General features: G+C 40.3%; 1 protein-coding gene across 2 annotated transcripts in view; it reads right to left on the bottom strand.

Moving 5' to 3' along the window:
- ADGRA1 (adhesion G protein-coupled receptor A1) overlaps positions 1 to 22089 on the bottom strand; it is a 534808-nt gene that overhangs the window by 76475 nt on the left and 436244 nt on the right. For both annotated transcript variants that reach the window (XM_075843229.1, XM_075843230.1), the window contains one exon: positions 82 to 209. In XM_075843229.1, coding sequence (XP_075699344.1) covers positions 82 to 209 — 128 coding nt within the window. The remainder of the gene's footprint in view (positions 1 to 81; positions 210 to 22089) is intronic.

The following is a 22089-nucleotide window of genomic DNA, read 5'->3' as shown; positions in this document are numbered from 1 at the left end:
AAATTCTGCACTTTAACAAGCAATTCAGGATAATAGCATGATTACACACGTGAAGGTAATGTATAAAAAGAGGCTTCCTACCTGTGATGCACAATGTAGGTGATGATAGATGCGAACAGGCACAACAACATAACAGCAGTACATGCATAAACCACAGGGTGCAGGAACTCCCCTGGGTACTGAGGGAGAGACAGCACGGTCTTCAAATCCTAACAAGAAAAGTAAATATCATTATACTTCCAGCCTCATATTCAGACATTAAAAGCTTCTGTCAAGATTCTCATATATATAACCCTTTATACAAAACAACTCCCCATCATCTGCATAGTTAACAGGGATATGTGTCAGTGCAACCCTACATACGGCCATCAACATAGATGAAATAGGTTATAGACAATAGTTCTTAGAAGCGTAGATCTTTCACAGTCAACAATTGTAAAATGTACTATCACATACATAGAAAATAATATATATTGTTGGTTACGTGTCCTCTTGAGTGCTGAGTTTGCCATATAGGCAGAATTGGACTTACATTTCTGGAGCTTGTAGGAACAGTTTTATTTGGCGCCCTAAAGTTTTTCCAGAACCGAAAATTATCCCTTACACATAGGATAGGTGATAATTGTCTGATCGTTGGGGGACCTTATCACTAGAACACCCACCGATCGTGAGAACGGGAGTCCCAACACCCCTGTTCGTCTTAACTGCTCGATTGCAATGAGGAGGCCATTGATTGAATGGAGAAGCTGTCGAGCATGCGCGCTGCCGCTCAGATCAAAGTTTATGGAAATGTTGCAATCAGCCGAGTACAGTGCTTGGCTGTTTTCGTCAGTCCCATGGACATTGAATTGAACAGTATGGTGCATGCTCATCCTCCGCTCTATTCAAGCTCCACCTCATCTGTGAAAATCATTTGATCACTGAGATCCTAAACTCCCGCTCCGGGAGTTTAGGATCTCAGCGATCAAATGATTTTCACTGATCCTGTGGATCAGTGATAATTGTCGATTCTGGGAATACCCCTTTGAGTAATATATGGCATTAAAACATTGTGGTCCTTTTCTTACAATATCTAGTAGTCTTGTCCCACCGTGGGTGTCCTCCTCTCACCCCTACAGCATTGTGAGTGAATGTATGAATACGCATTGTAGGGTGAATTTATATGTAAATTATCCCATCGGTAGGAGCCTTCTTCCCACGTGACCGCCTATAGGCACAGATGTACTGTGCCTGTAGGTAAATCCATTCCTGAGGGTATATATGCAAACAATGAAGTCACTAGCCAGGTCCTACATGGAGATAGTGAATAGATTTGGGCTCCTGTGTCAAACTAACGATGTATATAGAAAAGAAGGAGCCACCCCCCAAGAAAAATACTAATATGGTTCTTCTTACTGATTCTAATTCACTTCACTGCACTGCGTTGACATTGTTGACTTTGCTTCCAGAGACCAAATCCTCTTTTAGCTAAGCATAATTCTCCATCCTAGTCATGACTCCAGGCTCATTTCTCTTACCTAAACTGATACATTGTAACAAGTTGCAACTGTGTGAAAGCAGGAGATAATCACTTAATCAGGATGGTAGACATTTTGAAAAAGGGGACAAAGTACATTAAAAAGTCGAGCACATTTTCATTATGCAATAATTACGCTTTACTTTTACATAAGACTGGATAACCCCTTTTATTTATCTATGGCTTTTCTGATTGCTGTGTATGAGATATTGTTGTTGCATAGATTCCTTAAACGGTTGACCAGGATTAAAACAAATGGTCTTTTTTTCTCCAGAAACAGCTCCACTTTTGTTCATGGGCTGTATCTGGTATTGCAGCTCATCTGCATTAAAGTTAAAGTGAATGGGGCCCAGCTGCAATAACAGACACAGCCTGTATACAAGAGAGGCGCTATTTTGGGGTAAAAAAAAAGAAGACCCCTTATTCTAGTCCTGGGTAACCCCCTGGATATATCTAAAATACAGCAGGATTCATATACACACACAAATAAATATATATATATATATATATATATATATATATGTATATATATATATATATACATAAGCACCTGCCAATGTGCGTTATTGACCGTCCAGTCCAGGCTACTGTTTATTGTGTTTTTTAGCTTCCAGTGTGCCGGCTCTTTGTACTTCATGTTTCCGCGAGTCTACTCTCTATTTGACTCAGAATGTTAATTGTCCATGTCTATATGAAGATCAATGAAGTGCATCATAATAGGAGTAATAAAAATTTGTTTGCAAATTTCTCCACTTAGTATAATGCTGTGCCAACATTAATAAATAGGATGGTATCCGCAGGAGAGACCCGCCAGTTTATTCATTTCTAGGGAAACACTTGTGTTATTTACAAATTAATAAGTGAGTATTGGTGTAATGAGAGCCGCAGCACTAAAACTAATTACAGATGATAGCTTTATGAAATAGTCCTCGGACTGATAATATACGAGGCTCATTGTTATGGAAACAATACATTTACAATTAGTATATAGTTACGGTATTCTGATTAAATCGAGATCGGTGATATTAGGGATTATCAGTCAAAAGTCCCAAATTCAGTTCTCTATACTGCACAAGCAAATTTTTCAACGTTTCCAATAGAAAAAAGAAGCCTGCCACCCTGAGGGTATGTTCACACGCTTCAAGGGAAAACAGCTCCTGATTTTCAGGCGTTTTTTAAGCAACTTGCGTTTTTTGCGCCGTTTTTTACAGCTGTTTTTGGAGCTGTTTTTCTATTGAGTCAATTAAAAACGGCTCCACAAACGGCTCAAGAAGTGACGCCTTCTTTTTACAAGGCGTTTTTTTTGCAAATTATATTTTGTTCCGTCTTATTTAAGACATTTAAAAAAAAAACTGGACTTTCTAAAAATATAATAAATTCATGAATAAAAAAATTCTTTGGGGTCTACTTTTGCAAATGGTCATTCATGGGGTTTTGTAATGCTTCAGGGGCATTAGGCCCCCAGAAAACAATATGCTACTATAAACTAACCTGCAGAATTGATGGACCTAAAAGGCCAAAATAACCTCCTTTTATGCCAAGCCCTGGCACATGCCCATACAGTAAATAAAGAACACATATTGGAAATCGTCATACATGGGCGAAGTAGCAGAAAGTTAAAAATTGGATTCGTTTTTTCCGTGGTCCATCCTGAGTGATCACAGTTTGCATAAAATGACATAAATATTTAATTTTTCAACATTTTTTCAATTTTGCCTTCTTTAGAGAAAAACTAAAAATTATGTATACTGACAAATACCATTAACGCCCCATGCACACGACCATAGATTTAGTCCGTAATTGCGGACCTTAATTACGGTCCGCAATTACGGACCCATTCATTTCTATTGACCACGGACACCTTCCTGTATATTTGTGGCGCCGTAAAAAGCATCCGAAAAGATAGGAAATGTCCTATAATTTGCTTTTTACGGACCGCTCTCCCATACTTTATATGGGAGCATGGGCCAAAAATGCAGGCTGCTGTCCGCGGCCGCCAGCGGCCGGCCGTGCCTGTAATCACGGACCGTGATTACGGGCACGGCCGTGTGCATGAAGCCTAAAACAAAGCCCTATCTGTCCTTTCAAAAGAATATAAAATTCAGAGATAAACATTCACCTGCGGAGTTATATTAATCTAAGGCCTAAAGCACACATCAGTGATATTCTTCAGTTCACCCATTCATTTCTATTGGGTCATGCATACATCCGGCTTTTTTCGCGGATCCGTGTGTCCGTTCCGCAAATTATAGAACAGGTCCTATTCACGACCACTTTTCCGGAACAGTCTTGGCCATTCTATTCATTAGTCTATTAAAACTACGGACCGCACACGGAAGCCATCTATGTGCGGTCCGTGTCTTGCGGATCCGTGATTTGCGGCCGCATAAAGGGCCACAGATGGTTGCTTGAGGCCTTAAGTAGCGCATAGCAAAATTGGGACATTTTCTCTTGTCATTTATTAGTAAATCAGCCTAGTCCTTAATCGGTTAAAGAAATTGTATTGTATTATTATTTAAAAAAATAAAATATAAGCCTATAAATATATTTTTCTATAATTGACTTTAATTAACTCAGTTACATATATTCTTAATAAAGTCAGTTATTTATTAGCAAATACTCAAAATTGTACAAAAAAAACATTTTTAAAATTACTATAAATTGGTGAATCAATACAATATGAATCATCAATGTGAAAGCTAAAGAAAGTGTTAATAATGTGAATATTTATAGGTAAACCAGCTTGTTGAGTCACACAAATGAATAAAATTAACCTAAAGATAAAAAAAACCTGAATATGTAAAACATGACTAATGTTAATAATAACAGGGGAAATAATGAGTACATTATTGGCAGATTTAACAAGGATAATGTTGCTAAATGTTATATTTAGTTCCAGAATGAAGAATCTGTAGATTAATAAATGAATATTCATTATTATGGACTGTATTAACACAAATGGTCAATTGGAAGGGGGTGTTATATTATTAGGCCTTATTTACAGAAACGTGTTTAACGTTCGTGGGACGGCCGTTGAAACAGCGGCTGTTCCACGGACCTATGTAATTCAATGTGGCCGTTCACACAGCCGTTGTTTTAACGGACCGTGTGAAGGGTCCTTGGAAAAATAGGACATGTCCGTTCTTTGCACGCATCACGCATCCCTCCATAGACTCTCAACTATGGGGGATGCGTGACATCGCGTCCTGCAGAGCTGAGCACGGATGCACCTCGGACGTGAAAAACTGCAGTTTTTCATGTCCCAGATGCGCAGCGCTCGTGTGAATAAGGCTTTATTTGCTAGACATGCTGTAACGTCCGTGGTCGTTGACCACGAACTCCTTCCATCCAGGTGACACCCTTCTCTCCAGAGATGTCTGCACATACGGCCGTCTTGTTCCACAGTGACCACCAGGGTGCGCTCATAAGCTCAGTCCAGACTTAAGAAGCCAGAGCGCACGCATGTGGGAGATTGAGCTGATTGCTCTCTGAGCACCCTGGGCTATAAGAAGGTCCCAGCCCCATCCTACCATGCCTGAGCGTTGTTGTCATATCCTAAGTTTGTCTTGCAAAGGGTCCCCTAGTGTTTCCTGCTCCCAGTGTTCCCTGTTCCTGTATCCTGTAACCTGTATCCTGATCTAGTGCCGTGGTGAGTTGTAGCCGTGCTGTGCTGTATACCACGCCTGTCCTGCTACTCCACGCCTGACGTCTACCTGCTGCCTAGTCCCAGCCAAGTCTGCCTTGCTACTGTCCGAGCTGCCACAGGTACCCTTTATGAACTATAGACTCTGACCTGCACCCTGTTGGCCAGCTGCCATACCGCCAAGGCGGTACGGCCCAGTGGGTCCACGAACCCTATGTGACACATGCTCTCTGTCTACATGGACTTATCTGTAACACAGGGAAGCGGGGTCGGACTGGCATACCAGAGCCCCAAAGGATCGTCCAGTAGTCCCGGGCACTGACACAAAAATGGTCTCCAGAGGTCCTGCAGAAGACAACCCTGCTTGAAGATTACTTTGGAGCCAAACACTTACCACTAGGGTCTATTTTTTATGGGAATATTCACAAATACCCCATTCGATTTTCGAGATGATACATGCTATGTTATTTGTGCAATGATAACAACAAAGATTACAATACGAGTCAAAGTGGACATGCACATGTTATGTATAGATAAATGGGGCCATCAGATTACTTTCCTCTGGTGGACCTAAGAGACCCCAGTACGATACTGCAGGGAAGTGATATTTGCAATGCAGACTACATACAGAACGTCTTCCTAAAAGATCCTTACTTCATCAGTAGATGTAAAAACAGATGAACCCTAACAAATGATAATGTAGTATGACTATCCAGGTGGCTATTAATATTGACATGAAGACAGGGTCGATTGTAGCTTTTCTGCTGACTGTGGCGAAAATTGAAATGGCGCCCCCCAGGTCTTGATTGACATCCCCCTGGCTGTTCTACATCAGCAGCCTCCATCAACCCTTGCGGATACGCCGTTGCCTTGTACTCCCCTGGCATGCACGGTCCAGCGATGAAACCAGGCAGAGTACATCTTGCTGCACGGTGTGTGCCCATGCAATGGCGCATCTGAGAAAGTTGGAGGAGACTGGTAGTGATGTATAACAGCCAGGGCGATGTCAATCAAGCATGGAAATGTGGGTTTGGAGGCAGGACTATGTAACTCTACAGGATAGCGGCACCGCCACATGAACCTTTAATTAGTAATCAGCACATAGCGTGCGCCATTTTAAAAGCTGATGTTATAGATTTTGCTGCATCTGAAAAAAACATACAAGGGAATGTTTGAAAATATTGTCAGTTCATGTATAACCAAAAGGTGGCGGTTCAAGGGGTTAAAACTACCTGACAGGTTCCCATTAAATATACAATGAATTGAAAAAAATTCCATCTGCCCTGCAATTTTGTTATTCTAAATATATCCTATATAATTATAGCTCCAGAACCAAGCTCATACATATACACAGTACCAGAACAAAGCTTCATACATATATACAGCACCAGAACAAGCTCATACATATATACATTTAGAGAGCCAAGCTCAGTACATAAATACAGCATCAGAACCAAGCTTATACATTTATACAGTACCAGAACAAAGCTCAATGCATATATACAGCACCAGAACAAAGCTCAGTGTATATATAGATACACACACACACACACACACACACACACACACACACACACACACACACACACACACACACACACACACACACAACACCAGAACCAAGTTCAGTACATATATACAACAGCAGAACCAAGCTCAGTACTTATATACACCAATTCCTCCAAAACAGGACTCAAAAACCACCAATAAATGATCCCACCTGAATAGCAAATCAAATACACCTATCATCCAAAATACCTGCAGTATAATGCAAAATATATAATCTTTATTAGATACAAGATGAAATACAAAATATAAAATGGAACGACAAACCCATGATACAAGGATCCGCACACATAAATACTAAAAACCTTCTATAGAAAAAAAAAATACATTAATAAATACAGCAATGTGCAAGTGCCTGACCAATAAATGCAGCAGTCCTATAGTGACAAATGTTAAGTTAGGGAAAACAATTAAACTAGACAGACATAAAAAGGAGGACAGTATACAGACCAAAATAATGAGACCATATACCTGAACACGTGTTTTGCCACCTGCTTTATCCCTGGGTCTTAACACAACTATCTTAAGGTATGTATATCTTATATACAACACCAGAACCAAGCTCAATACATATATACAGCACCAGAACCAAGCTCAGTACATAAATACAGCACCAGAACAAAGCTCAATACATAAATACAACACCAGAACCCAGATCTGTACATCAATACAGCACCAGCACAAATACTGCTCAATTTTGTGCAACCCCTGTCATATAGGTCTTTAGGGCGTAAAACTACAGCTCCCAGCATGGCTCGAACAATGGTAAGGATATGCTGGGAGTTGCTGTTTCACAAAAAAAATTACCGTGACTACAGTACTGATTAGAGGCAGAATAAATATTTACATAAAGTGACTCACAGGTGAAGTTTTTTCCGATTCTAGTTGTTCTTTTTCTCTTTTCTTCTCCATCCGGTCAGAACCTCTAAGATGACTTCTCCCAACCACAGTCCATTTCTGCAGTTTGCTGCTCAGATGTCTACAGCTTCTCTCTATTCAAACATTTCTGCACCTATAAGCGAAGATAAAATTTTAATGGTGCCACACGCTACGCCCTGAATATAATCGCACCATACACTTCGCCCATGAATTTAATAACACCACATACTGTGTGTCTGATTATAATAGCTCCATACACTGTGCCACACACACACACACACACACACACACACACACACACACACACACACACACTGCCCCCATAGAGCCCCTGTAGATAGTGCCCCCCATAGAGCCCCCTTTAGATAGTGCCCTACATAGACCCCCATGTATTTAGTGCCCAGCATTTATCCCCTGTAGATAGTAGCCCTTGTAGATAGTGCCCCACATATAACCCCCTGTAGATAGTGTCCTACATATAGACCCCTGTAGATAGTGAACCAAGAAAAAACAACAACTTTGCATACTCACCTGATCCCATTCCCACGCCACCCTCTTGCAATGCAGACCTGCTCTCTTCTGAACAAGTCTGCTGGGGCTGAATGACACAAGAGGCGCGATGACATGATTGGGCTGCTTGCATCGTTGAAAGGCGCGGAATGGCAGGGCAAGTAATTCTTGCATCGTTGAAAGTCCCTGATTGGCAGAATGCCTTGCTCTTCAACAACGCAAGCAGCATGATGACTTCATCGCGCCCCTTGTATTGCTGAAAGGCGCTGATTGGCAGGGTGCCTTGCCCTGCTATTCAACTATGCAAGCGGTGCGATGACGTCATCACGCCGCTTGCATCATTGAAAGGCAGAACGTGGCCTGCCATTCAGCGCTTATGTAGTGCGTATGATGTAATTGTATCTGCGTCCTATAGACGCAGGTACAATTATAGTGCAGAAGGGGTGGTAGCGGCTGGTTTCAGAGGCGCCACTGCCCCCCTCAGAGAGGCAGCAGGAAGCCGCCTGACGCGAGATGCTCATCTCGCCTCATGGACGATGCGGCCCTGCATGAAGATGCTACAAATTTTACTGGCTTGAGGAAGGGATATAATTTAGCAAATGAAGAGACATCATTTTTCATAGATATCTATGTGGTAAGACACATAACAGCTGGGCTATGAAGACTCCCTTTGATCATCAGATCAGAGACTGTATGTAAAGGATCTGCCAGACACAGCTTCTGTGTCGACGCCCGTGGTTAATCAGTCTGCATCTGCTCCTAGGTCTGATAGAGTGACTCGATCTGCTACCACTCAGGCTGGTAGGCTGAGGAGTGGGAGAACCTATCACAGCCTGGCCAGACGGAGCTAGCTCCCGCCCTCGGTCTATTTATACCTTCATTTCCTGCTCTTCCTTTGCCTGTGATTCTGTCTGGTTTCCTGGCTCTGCTGTTCCTGCTAGTACTATTGACCTCTGCTTCAAATTGACCCTGGCTTTGCTGACTACGCTCCTGCTCTGCGTTTGGTACCTCGTACACTCCTGGTTTGTTGTGCACTTATTGAGCGTAGGGACCGTTGCCCAGTTGTACGCCGTTGCCTAGGACGGGCCGTGCAAGTAGGCAGGGACTGAGTGGCGGGTAGATTAGGGCTCACCTGTCTGTCTCCCTACCCCGACATTACACTGTATACTCCACTGGGAAAAAAAACATGTAATGGACTTCCAGTTGAAGAGCAGTATAGATACAGCTTGATCACCAGTGAATACTCAGGATCACAAAGGACTATACACTAAAAATTAAAAAGGACTATCTTGTCATTAGTCATTCTGTAGTACCGACCATCAGGTATGGGATGCTGCGATACATTCAACATTCCATTAGAATTTATACCTGACCACCATGGACTACACAGTACATTCAAGTGTTAAAGGGATTGTCTACTAACGAGCAACTGGTGACCTATCTACCGGATAGGTAATCAGTATACGATCTGTAGGGGTCCTACACCCGGACACTGCACCGATCAGCTGCTTTGGCTGCCTGTGGGAACCGGATGTCATTGCACAGTAAGCGTTGACTCCGTACATTGCATAGCAGCCATGCTGCAGAACTGCAGCTCTGCTTCTATTCACTTAAATAGGAATAGAGCTGCAGTACTGCAGATCGGCCACTATTCCGTGATCGGAGCCATCTGCTTCCGGCATGGACAACCGGTGCCCGGAGGCCACCGGAGCAGCTGATTGGTGTGGGTCCGGGTGTCGGGCCCCCACAGATCATATACTGATGACCCATCCAGGGGATAGGTCATCAGTTGTCCGGTAGTGGACAACTCCTTTAATGTTTTAGGCTGGATTGACACACAGTGTTTAGAGCTTTTTTTTTTTCAGTCACATTTTTTTTTTTTGTATGAAAAAAACTTTGCAGCCAGATGTTCAATCAGTAGGGAAATATAAAGATCTCTACACACATTAAGGAAGATTTATCAAACTAAGAGAAAAACTGACCTTGTTGCTTGTAGCAGCCAATCGGAGCCCAGCTTACATTTTTAAACTGCTCTAGAAAAATGAAATGTTGGGCAACAGTTTTTCTCAGACAATTTTGATAAATCTGCCCCATTTCATTTTGGTTCGTGCCATTTATTTTGCGTTTTTGATCCCAGTGGAATTTCTTTTCCAAACGCATGCTCTGGGGGTAGGGTTGTCACGAGGCCAGTGAAACACCTGCTAACCCATTATTTAAACTGGGAGGCTGGTAAAATTACAATATTTTTTCTAACAATATAAAGTAACGATAATTATGCATGATAAAACGTGTGCTGTCAGATTACTACTTTTCTGGATTGGATAGCCCTCTTTGCCAGGCTGCTAAAGAACAACAGCAGCATCAGGACTAGGTCAAGTGCGAGATTGGCGATTAAGCCGAGTAAGGTGGCAGAGAGCTAAAAAAAACTTGCCTTCCGCAACCGGACATGTGCACCCTGCCTGCACAGTCAGTGCGGTAACACTCCCAAAACTACAGTAAATTGTGACAAAAATATCATAAAACCGGCACGGTAAATACACCTTGACCCGATTCTTTTTTTTGGGTGGAAAGTGGCTGACCTATGTATCTGGGGTTGGTGTTTTTGAGGACATTTTGCTTCGATAAGACATCAATTGAAACATTGCCTGTGTAACTATGTAGCATATGTTGGTGTATTTTTTGGGGGGGAAATTCTTTATTTTGGTTTACACAAAAATAAATTGTTGGGGCAGAAATGAATGAGACACTTCTCAGAACAATACCATCTTTATATATGTCTTCACTGCCCCTCTTAGATCTGGCATATCTGTACATGTGTTTGTTTAATTACTTCATATTTGTTGTTGTCTTTTTGTTCAGGTTGGTCCACTTTATCTTATATGTTCTGTTTGAATGGATCAAAAACTGATGTGTCCATATATGTTAAAAAGTTTGAGGCGTCCTTAATTTCACGGTACTGTATGCATATACTGTGTGTGTGTGTGTGTGTGTGTGTATATATATATATATATATATATATATAAAAATAATGTGTATGTATGTGTAAATATATATATATATATAAAATTATTTTTTTTACTTAACAGATTCAATTTTTTTTTTATCACATCGCTAGTTGCAAAACCCTAAGGCTATGTTCACACGGGGTCTTTTGCCGAGTTTATTGACGCGGAAACCGCGTCGCAAAACTCGGCAGAAACGGCCCGAGAACGCCTCCCATTGATTTCAATGGGAGGCGTCGGCGTCTTTTTCCCGCGAGCAGTAAAACTGCCTCGCGGGAAAAAGAAGCGACATGCCCTATCTTCGGGCGCTTCCGCCTCCGACCTCCCATTGACTTCAATGGGAGGCAGGAGAAAGCGTGTTTTCTGCCCGCGGCGCTCAATGGCCGCGGGCGAAAAACGGCGCGATCATTGCTATTCACACGGAGTATTTTGGGGGAGGAATATCTGCCTCAAAATTCCGTTTGGAGCTTTGAGGCAGATATTCCTCCCCCAAAATACTCCGTGTGAACATAGCCTTAGGGAATGTGCAGTTACAGTGCATTTTCACTCATAATTTGCAAGTCTACATTAAAACCATAGCAACCACTCAACAATATGCTTCCTTTTGTCTAAGTCATGCTAAACATATAAAGCATATGTGTGCCACCAGTATTGCACTGTTCCTTAACCTCTTGGTGCAATTGGACATACATTCATGTCCATATGCACTGCAAATTAAGGAATTTGTATGTCCAAATGCCTCACACATTTTATCTGTTGGGAGAGCGGCTGTGATTAACAGCCATGCTCTGACTGTTTAACCACTTAGATGCAGAGGTAAATAGCGACTGCAGCACCTAAGGAGTTTGACAGATGAAGGGGGTTGCCAACATGGTGCCATTGAAAAATACATCTAAAAAAAAACATGCCTTTTTAAAGGTACGTTGACGGAAAAATAAAAAAAAAATATGGGTCTTGGAATGAGAAAAAAATAAAATTAATTGCGCAGTCCTTATGGCTCAAAATAGGCCTCCCTTAAATGGTTAAGCATTGGTAATCAATAAATTTCCATATGATATCACTATGATATTTTAGATGTAAAGCAGCTTCAAAGAGAGTTACTCCTTCTGGAGGACTTGTCATAACACAGACGGCACAATGATATCAATGGGAATTGTACCCTGCGATGGCACTGCAGGGGATTGGACTTGTTGCCATGTTCCCCCATATATAATAGCTGATAACTGGGGACACCCTGTGATCAGTTTGTCATTAGGGAATACATCTAACAAAAAGAGACTGTTCAAAATGGACATCCCCTTTAATGTACTATCAAGTATATACAGATCTTCATGATTTTACAAGTAAATACCCCACTGAATACAATGGATATTTTTCCTCACTGTTCCATGACATAAATGTACATCATGGCGTGGGGGAAGAAGTACGGTGCGGGATTATCTTGGTGCTCCTGTCACATATGTATTGCAGTGTATTGTACCAGCGACCTAACAATCGCTTGTAAAAGTCCCCTAGGGGGACGAAAAATAAGTAAAAAATTATTTTTAGTAATGTACAAATATAATATATATATATATATATATATATATATATATTAAAAGTTATATTAAAGTAAAAAAACAACTTTTTCCCATTTTTACAAGCAATGTAAAAAAAAACAAAAAAAAAACAAACAACATATTTGCTATTGCCTCATCTGTAAAATTCTTAATTTAATGTTAAAATTAAATTTAATGTTATTTAACCCGCAGGGTGAACATCGTAATAAAGACAACATATAAAAACAAAACAGAATTGCTGTTTTTTTAGTCACTATAGCTCCCAAATTTTTGCCATGCTGAGATATTTGATGCACTTGAAGGATAAGATGATCCATTATATATACTAGAAATTCAAGAAGCTAGATTTTGGGTTGATTCTTTTTCAGCTCTGGAGAGTAAGAAAAACACTACATCTTATGTTATTTTATATAGTAAAAACGTCACTAGTGAAGTCCAACATGGATTTATCCAGTAATGACAGATCTTTAAATAGATGGATACTTAAAAAACTCAATGCCAGTTGGCACAATAGAATTGATAAAGCCTTTGACAAAAATATATTCCTTGTAGACCTTCAACTCACCTATTACACAGATACAGTAAACTACTGACGGACAACTCAGTTTATCACAGAGTCGAGTATAGCAATCTAGTTTATCAGATACAAAGAGAAAAAAAAAAAGTTGGGAGAACGCTGAATCAATATTAAGAGCTCCTGCGGTGACACGAGGGAGACGGAGCAGTTAGACAAAGCTTAATTAAAAAATACTCTGCCGGGCCAAAAAGACTGATATCAACTGACAGAAACAACAGTATGATCGGAGATATTTTTTTTAGGTTAATTATATATTGTACTTGGCACCATTTGTGATCTTCAGTGTCTTTAACTGGAGCCTAGGGTGTATTTTAATACAGGTCTTGTTATAGAAACTAAATCCTTTTATAACCAATGACTCTCGGAGTATGTCATATTCTACACCATAGGTGTTTATAGGTAGAATGTAGATAATTCTCCAATAGTGAATGTGATCAAAAAATTGGAACATTGAATATTACCTGTGAGATTTTATAAAAATATACTGTCTGTACCAATCCAAATAAAGTCTTTCCCCACCAACCTTATAACTTAACCCCTTTCCTCCACACCCATTTTTTGTTAATTTTAGTTTTTTTACCTCCCCACCTTTTAAAAACCATAACTCTTTTATATTTCCATCGATATAGCTGTATAAGGGCTTGTTTTTTTCTGGGACTAGACGTAGTTTTCGCGTAACCATTTATTACATTATACAGGGTGGGCCATTTATATGGATACACCTAAATAAAATGGGAATGGTTGCTGATATTAACTTCGTGTTTGTGGCACATTAGTATATGGGAGGGGGGAAACTTTTCAAGCTGGGTGTTGACCATGGCGGCCATTTTGAAGTCGGCCATTTTGTATCCAACTTTAGTTTTTTCAATGGGAAGAGGGTGATGTGACACATCAAACTTATCGAGAATTTCACAAGAAAAACAATGGTGTGCTTGGTTTTAACGTTACTTTATTCTTTCATGAGTTATTTACAAGTTTCTGACCACTTATAAAATGTGTTCAAAGTACTGCCCATTGTGTTGGATTGTCAATGCAACCCTCTTCTCCCACTCTTCACACACTGATAGCAACACCGCAGAAGAAATGCTAGCACAGGCTTCCAGTATCCGTAGTTTCAGTTGCTGCACATCTCGTATCTTCACAGCATAGACAATTGCCTTCAGATGACCCCAAAGATAAAAGTCTAAGGGGGTCAGATCGGGAGACCTAGGGGGCCATTCAACTGGCCCACGACGACCAATCCACTTTCCAGGAAACTGTTCATCTAGGAATGCTCGGACCTGACACCCATAATGTGGTGGTGCACCATCTTGCTGGAAAAACTCAGGGAACGTGCCAGCTTCAGTGCATAAAGAGGGAAACACATCATCATGTAGCAATTTCAGATATCCCGTGGCCTTGAGGTTTCCATTGATGAAGAATGGCCCCACTATCTTTGTACCCCATATACCACACCATATCATCAATTTTTGTGTTTCAAAAATCTGGTCTGGTCCCTGTAAGAAATTCACCACTCCATGTCTGGTCTTATTATATACAGTGATACAACAAAAAAATGGGACATAGAATATAATTAAAACCACAGAAAAAGGCCATACTCACAGATTAGGTGGTGGGTAAAATACCCGTTCCAAACAGGACGCAACCAGGTCAGAGAATGCTGTTGATGGGAAGTGCCCAGGTGTGTTTAAATAATGATAGCCACTCCCACTAACCTTGAGGGGAGTGGTGTGTTGGGCATGGAAGTAAATGTGTAGTAATAATAAATAATAAAGTACTGTGTATAGTGCACATGTGAGGTATAGGGGACATGACTAAGTGTAGTGTGTAGAGATCAGGGCTGTGAGTGTAGTGTGTAAACATGGAGGCATAGTGTTTGGATAGTGAGGCACAGCATATATCGCCGAATAGCAGCCTATTTATAACGCCCATATTGTAAGAGAGCGGGCTGCCCGGATGTTTGGCACTGCATGCAGGGCAGCCCGCTCTCTTACAATATGGGCGTTATAAATAGGCTGCTATTCGGCGATATATGCTGTGCCTCACTATCCAAACACTATGCCTCCATGTTTACACACTACACTCACAGCCCTGATCTCTACACACTACACTTAGTCATGTCCCCTATACCTCACATGTGCACTATACACAGTACTTTATTATTTATTATTACTACACATTTACTTCCATGCCCAACACACCACTCCCCTCAAGGTTAGTGGGAGTGGCTATCATTATTTAAACACACCTGGGCACTTCCCATCAACAGCATTCTCTGACCTGGTTGCGTCCTGTTTGGAACGGGTATTTTACCCACCACCTAATCTGTGAGTATGGCCTTTTTCTGTGGTTTTAATTATATTCTATGTCCAATTTTTTTGTATATCTTAGATTTTGGAACGAAAAGTTCCAGGTAGGGACTCGCAAGTGTGGGGATCCGTGACGTGGATTGCGAGCTTGCGTTTTTTTGGCCAAAACAACAACTAATACCCCATGTTTTCTCATGGTTACTTACATTGTACATACTTTTTTTCAGGACGCGCCCAGGTCTTATGATGCTGGGATAGCCTGGTGTGCGGATGTTTGGCACTGCATGCAGGGCAGCCCGCTCTCTTACAATATGGGCGTTATAAATAGGCTGCTATTCGGCGATATATGCTGTGCCTCACTATCCAAACACTATGCCTCCATGTTTACACACTACACTCACAGCCCTGATCTCTACACACTACACTTAGTCATGTCCCCTATACCTCACATGTGCACTATACACAGTACTTTATTATTTATTATTACTACACATTTACTTCCATGCCCAACACACCACTCCCCTCAAGGTTAGTGGGAGTGGCTATCATTATTTAAACACACCTGGGCACTTCCCATCAACAGCATTCTCTGACCTGGTTGCGTCCTGTTTGGAACGGGTATTTTACCCACCACCTAATCTGTGAGTATGGCCTTTTTCTGTGGTTTTAATTATATTCTATGTCCCATTTTTTTGTATATCTTAGATTTTGGAACGAAAAGTTCCAGGTAGGGACTCGCAAGTGTGGGGATCCGTGACGTGGATTGCGAGCTTGCGTTTTTTTGGCCAAAACAACAACTAATACCCCATGTTTTCTCATGGTTACTTACATTGTACATACTTTTTTTCAGGACGCGCCCAGGTCTTATGATGCTGGGATAGCCTGGTGTGCGGATGTTTGGCACTGCATGCAGGGCAGCCCGCTCTCTTACAATATGGGCGTTATAAATAGGCTGCTATTCGGCGATATATGCTGTGCCTCACTATCCAAACACTATGCCTCCATGTTTACACACTACACTCACAGCCCTGATCTCTACACACTACACTTAGTCATGTCCCCTATACCTCACATGTGCACTATACACAGTACTTTATTATTTATTATTACTACACATTTACTTCCATGCCCAACACACCACTCCCCTCAAGGTTAGTGGGAGTGGCTATCATTATTTAAACACACCTGGGCACTTCCCATCAACAGCATTCTCTGACCTGGTTGCGTCCTGTTTGGAACGGGTATTTTACCCACCACCTAATCTGTGAGTATGGCCTTTTTCTGTGGTTTTTATTATATACAGTGCAGGACTGCCTTAATACCGCTGATTTAACTGCTAGAACCAGACAAACCTAAAGGGGTTGCCTCATCACAGACATCTCTTTTAATATGAAAGCCGCAGGCCTAGGTCCCAAGACAAGAGGGGGAAGATTCGTCTGTTGCAGTGAAAATGTAATAATATATGGATGGCCTGAGTCTGCCAGAGCTAAAGCTGTAGAATCTATAAAGACTTTAAGATGTTGGATGAAATAGTTGTGAACTTCTCAGTATTCGGAGTGGTAAAGTAGAAGCTGACCCTAAGGGCTTATGATTCTGTAAGTAAAAAACATGACAGATGACTAGGAAGAAACCTCGCATCAATTATGAATTAAAATGTAACTTAACTATTCAAAAATGTAACAATACAAAGTCAAGTATATTTAGTGAGAGTTCTTATGTACTGTGTATGTATACAAGTGTATCGGTAGATAATTGTGAATCTCCCCGTATGTTGCTCGAGGATTAATCACATTCACTACCTATCTCACCCTACTAAAACCTGACCCTGTGGAGTCCGAGTCATTGCTCTGATTAGATCAATATCCCTACGCATTTTGACCCGCTCAGTGGACTCTCCAGAGAGAAAAAAATATATACATTTTGTTGCAGAAAAGCCAAACATGCGGATGGGCAAAGTGACCTTTGTTGTGATCACTTTGTGCCTATCATAGTTAACTTCTTGATTAAATAATTCATTAGCATGATGTCACCATATTGATCTATATTGTGTTCCCCTTAATGACATCACTGAGACTGGTTCTTAGGGAAATGTTGGGGTAGACTAGAGTTCTAAACCTGTATTTAAAGTAGTTTATTTTACTTTAGGCATAAAGTTGCAGTTGTTGAATAAGCCTCGTCCCCGCAGTGATCTATTTACTGCTGTTCCTAATCCCACTGAGGAATTATTTCTGAAGTTCATGGTCTAATACAAGGAGAATTTTTCTCTCCCCATCTATCGGATTCAGTGATAGATGCACTTTAGAGCCATACACTGTCTCCGAGCATTACAAATAGCTGATTTTCTGCAGTTTTTTATACTTTTTCTTTCCTTTTATCAGCTATGGTTGGATGATTTACTATTAATGCTTCATATTGTGACTAGCTCATCATAAACAGTAATAGGATCCAGCAATGCTTTTCTATAGTTACAGGAAATAGCTCTCCAGAAGGTAAAGCCACACATATCATATTGTCTGCACCTATACTGAATAATAAAAATGGAAGACTCTACAGGGTGAACACTTCTTATCGGCTTTTATATTAATGTTTCAATTATGGTCGCTATTTTACCCCAGTACCTTCTTTCCTTTGTATTTCGATAGAAAGTTGATCAAACCTCTACTTATATTAGACAACGATGCCAATGACATGGTGTTTTTCACATCCTTTCTCCTGGTGTCTACATTGACATCCTTGAAACTTATGAATGTGTTTTATATACATGTAATTTATAATGCCCATGGAATGTCCACTCTTCTCTAGCCACTAATATGGAGTAATTGTCATTTAACCCCTTCCCGCCGCAGCCCTTTTTCAGATTTTAATTTTTGTTTTTTCCTCCCCATCTTTCAAAAGCCATAACTTTTTTATTTTTCCGTCGATATAGCCCTATGAGGGCTTGATTTTTGCGGGACGAGTTGTAGTTTTTCGTAGCACCATTTATTGAGCCATATAATGTAGTAGGAAAGGGGAAAAAATTATTTGTCGGGTAGAAAATGAAATAAACAGCGATTCCTCCATTGGTTTTTGCACATAGTTTTTACGGAATTCACTGTGCAATTAAAACAACATGTTAAATTTATTCTGTGGGTCAATAAGATTACAGGGATACCAAATATATATAGTTTTACAAGTAAAAACCGAAGTGTCAAAAAGAAAATTTATTTTGTGTCGCCAAATTCCGAGACATCATTTTTTTATTTTTCCACCGATTAAGTGGTATGAGGGCTTATTTTTGCAGGATAAGCTGTAGTTTTTAATGATACAATTTTGGTGTACGTGCGAGGTGTTGATGAAATTTTATTCTATTTTTTTGTGGGAGATGAGGTGGCAAAAAAACAGATTGACATTTTGACTTTTTTCCCCTGATACCACGTTCACCATATTGGATAAATATTTTCATATTTTAATAGTTCTGGCATCTTTGAACGTGGGGATACATAATGTGTTTATGTTTATTATTGTGTACTCAATTTTATATGTGATCTATGGAAAGGGGGGGGGCGATTTTAATCATTATATTTTTTTTATATTTTGTAATTTAACAAAAAAACTTTTTTTATTTTATTTTGTAACTTTTATTTAGCCCCCCCTAGGGGGCTTGAACCTGCGATCATTAGATCGCTTTTTCCATGGACTGCAATATTGCAGTCTATGGCAAAATCAGTGCATTGCTATTGGGACCTGCCATAGGCAGGTCTCAATGGCATTCTTCCTATAGCAGGCATGGGATCGTTCAGAAGGCTCCCAGCTGCTAGAAGAATACACAGGCTCCCGCAGGAGCCAGTAACCAGCCCCGAAGTGAAAGGGACAGTAAAAACCCTCAGATGCCGGTGGTCACATCTGACACCGGCATCTGAGGGGTTAAATGCTTGCGATCAGAATTTTTTTTGTAACACAGCAGAGACCCGGAGGCTATGGCACCCACTCTGCTTCTGAGTGGGCCCCATATTTAAATACCCTTTCACTACGTAAATCTACAGTCCTGCAACATGAAAGGGTTAAAGATTATGAGCCCCTTACAAACCACTATAGCCATGACACACTTGTTTTTGGTTAATACATTGCATTTGAGGAGCACCTATTATTTACTTTTTATTTCTTAACTATGGGTCTGTGAGACCTCTCCGGCCATGGGTCCTTGGACCCTGCCCTAAAGCCCAAATGGTCAGTCCATACCTGCTAGACACCTTTGGAATGTTTTTGTTTTTTTTATATTATTAAATCAATTATTAGCAGTTTTTATGTGTTTTTAAGAACTTTGTTTTAATTTTCTTTTATTAGTTTTAAAAAAAATGATTTTTCTAATACAGCTTCTTTATATCTTGTATACATAGAAGCTGTATCGTTCTCTCTCAGGCGATTCCCTCAGTTCAGATGAACTGACGGCTCGGCTGCGAGCAGGCCCTGTGTGTCTCTGACACACAGGATCCGCCTAATATTGATCACATGTAAGTGGATGAACTTAGATGTAATCGATATTAGGCGTGATCAATATTAGGTGGATCCTGTGTGTCAGAGACACACAGGGCCTGCTCTCAGCCGAGCCGTCAATTCATCTGAACTGAGGGAATCGGCTGAGAGAGAACAATACAGCTTCTATGTATGAAGGATACATAGAAGCTTTATTGTAAAAAGCTAACTTTTTAAATAAAAGTCAATTAAAAAACCGGAATTCTATGGGATTAAATACCAAATATCGTAACAACCATATCACTAGCTCATTGCTTTTGGGCCCAGATGAAGAACATTTAAATACAACCAGCCCTGCAGAACTACGCTTTGTACCACGTCACATTTTTCCTATTGAAATGTTCTGCTTGCTTGTTTCATTTGGTCTTATAACTTTAAGTACATTTAATATATATTTGACTAGGGTCGTATCATTCATGACCATTTCACCACCTGCTATATTCAAGCAAGGTCATGGACCTGTGATTATAAGGTTTTCACAGAAACCGACAAAAGCCACAGAAGACATTAGCCCAATCCATAGACCTGCTTGCATTATACAAGTATTAGATGGAAGCACCAGAGGCGTCTATTTTCTAGAATGTTCTGTGGCGAATTACTTTACTATGTAGAATAGAAGCAACACTTACTCAGTAAATAGGACACCCACATCGCTGCTGGACTAGAATCGTAGACAAATCATACGCTTTACATTGGCTGGGCAACAATATGGTATGCCAGCAGCTACAGTCATTAGATCACATTTTGTTTTTGCAAAGATGCCAACTGAGCACTTAAGAGTAGAAGTCTACATGCCAACGTGGCGTAATCACATGGAATAGGTTCATGGTTTAGTAATGCTGGGAGGTTGCGTTAATGTTATGCCTTATTTATTTCTGGGTTGCCTTAAAATGGTTAATTAATTATAGAAATAAAGAATATTCTTATTTTTAGTATAACTTTAAATTTAAAGGAACTGTACACTTTTGCAAACAATTTTTTATCTTAACACATTTCAAATGAAGAATCATCTTAATTATAAAAAAAATTTATGTATACAGCTCCTCTGCATGCTTATGTGTCTCCATGGTTACAGATTGCAAACACACTCTGTGTAGTCCTATCCTGGAGTTGGGTGTTACTCCTCCCTCTCTGCCATTCTTCTTGCCAACCTACAGACAGTAGGAGAGATGAGAGACGCATGATTTCAGGATCAGACTACACACAGAAGTGGTTTGTAGTCTGTAACTATGGAGACACATAGGTCTGCATAGGAAATGTATACACAAAACGATTCAATATTTTTATTTAAGGCTATTTGCAAAGTTTCTTTATTTTTTTAAAATTTATTTGAGAAATAAGAAATGGTTGCAAAAGTGTTCATACCCGTTAGAGGATTTTTTTCTCTTTTTTTTTTTTTAGGATGATCCCTCAAATGCTACGCTTAGTCCAGGGGGTCCCCACTACTTGGACCCCAGCGATTAGCTGTAATCTGTAAAGGAACCTGACAGCAAGTGTGAACTTTCTTGCAGAACCACCACATTGAAAATGAAGATTTATACAATTCCCATTGAATTAAACGGGCTGTTCATGTAATATACAGACGTGCCACGTTCTCCATAGTGGAAGATTTTCTATGTAGCCCCTCTCTGCTCTGGCTAATATATGAGGTTTTTAAATGGGGATCCTCTATTAACTAAAAATGTTCTCGACCAACCCCTTTAACATCGCAGATCTTCTGCTCATAACATAAAGAAAAGATAACATATTCAGTGCTGTATTTGCTCCTCAACTGCTCTAGTTGCATCCAAAGCAGCTGTCAATCCCTCACCCTGAATTGGTTTGGTATTGTATTGATACAGGCAATAAATATCCACGTTGCTCCTATTTTACGTGTGTAAGATTCTCGCACCAGGCAGTAAAAAGTCAACATTTGCCGAGGTAAAAGATATTACATCTTCGAATAAAATACAGGAGGCTGGATAATGGAGATTCAATAAACACTTAATCAAATAAGGATGTTCATTTCTGGTGACA

The sequence above is a fragment of the Rhinoderma darwinii genome, chromosome 11 (assembly GCF_050947455.1).
Source record: "Rhinoderma darwinii isolate aRhiDar2 chromosome 11, aRhiDar2.hap1, whole genome shotgun sequence".
NCBI classification, from domain to species: Eukaryota; Metazoa; Chordata; class Amphibia; order Anura; family Rhinodermatidae; genus Rhinoderma; species Rhinoderma darwinii.
This window is presented reverse-complemented; position numbering and strand designations above follow the sequence as displayed.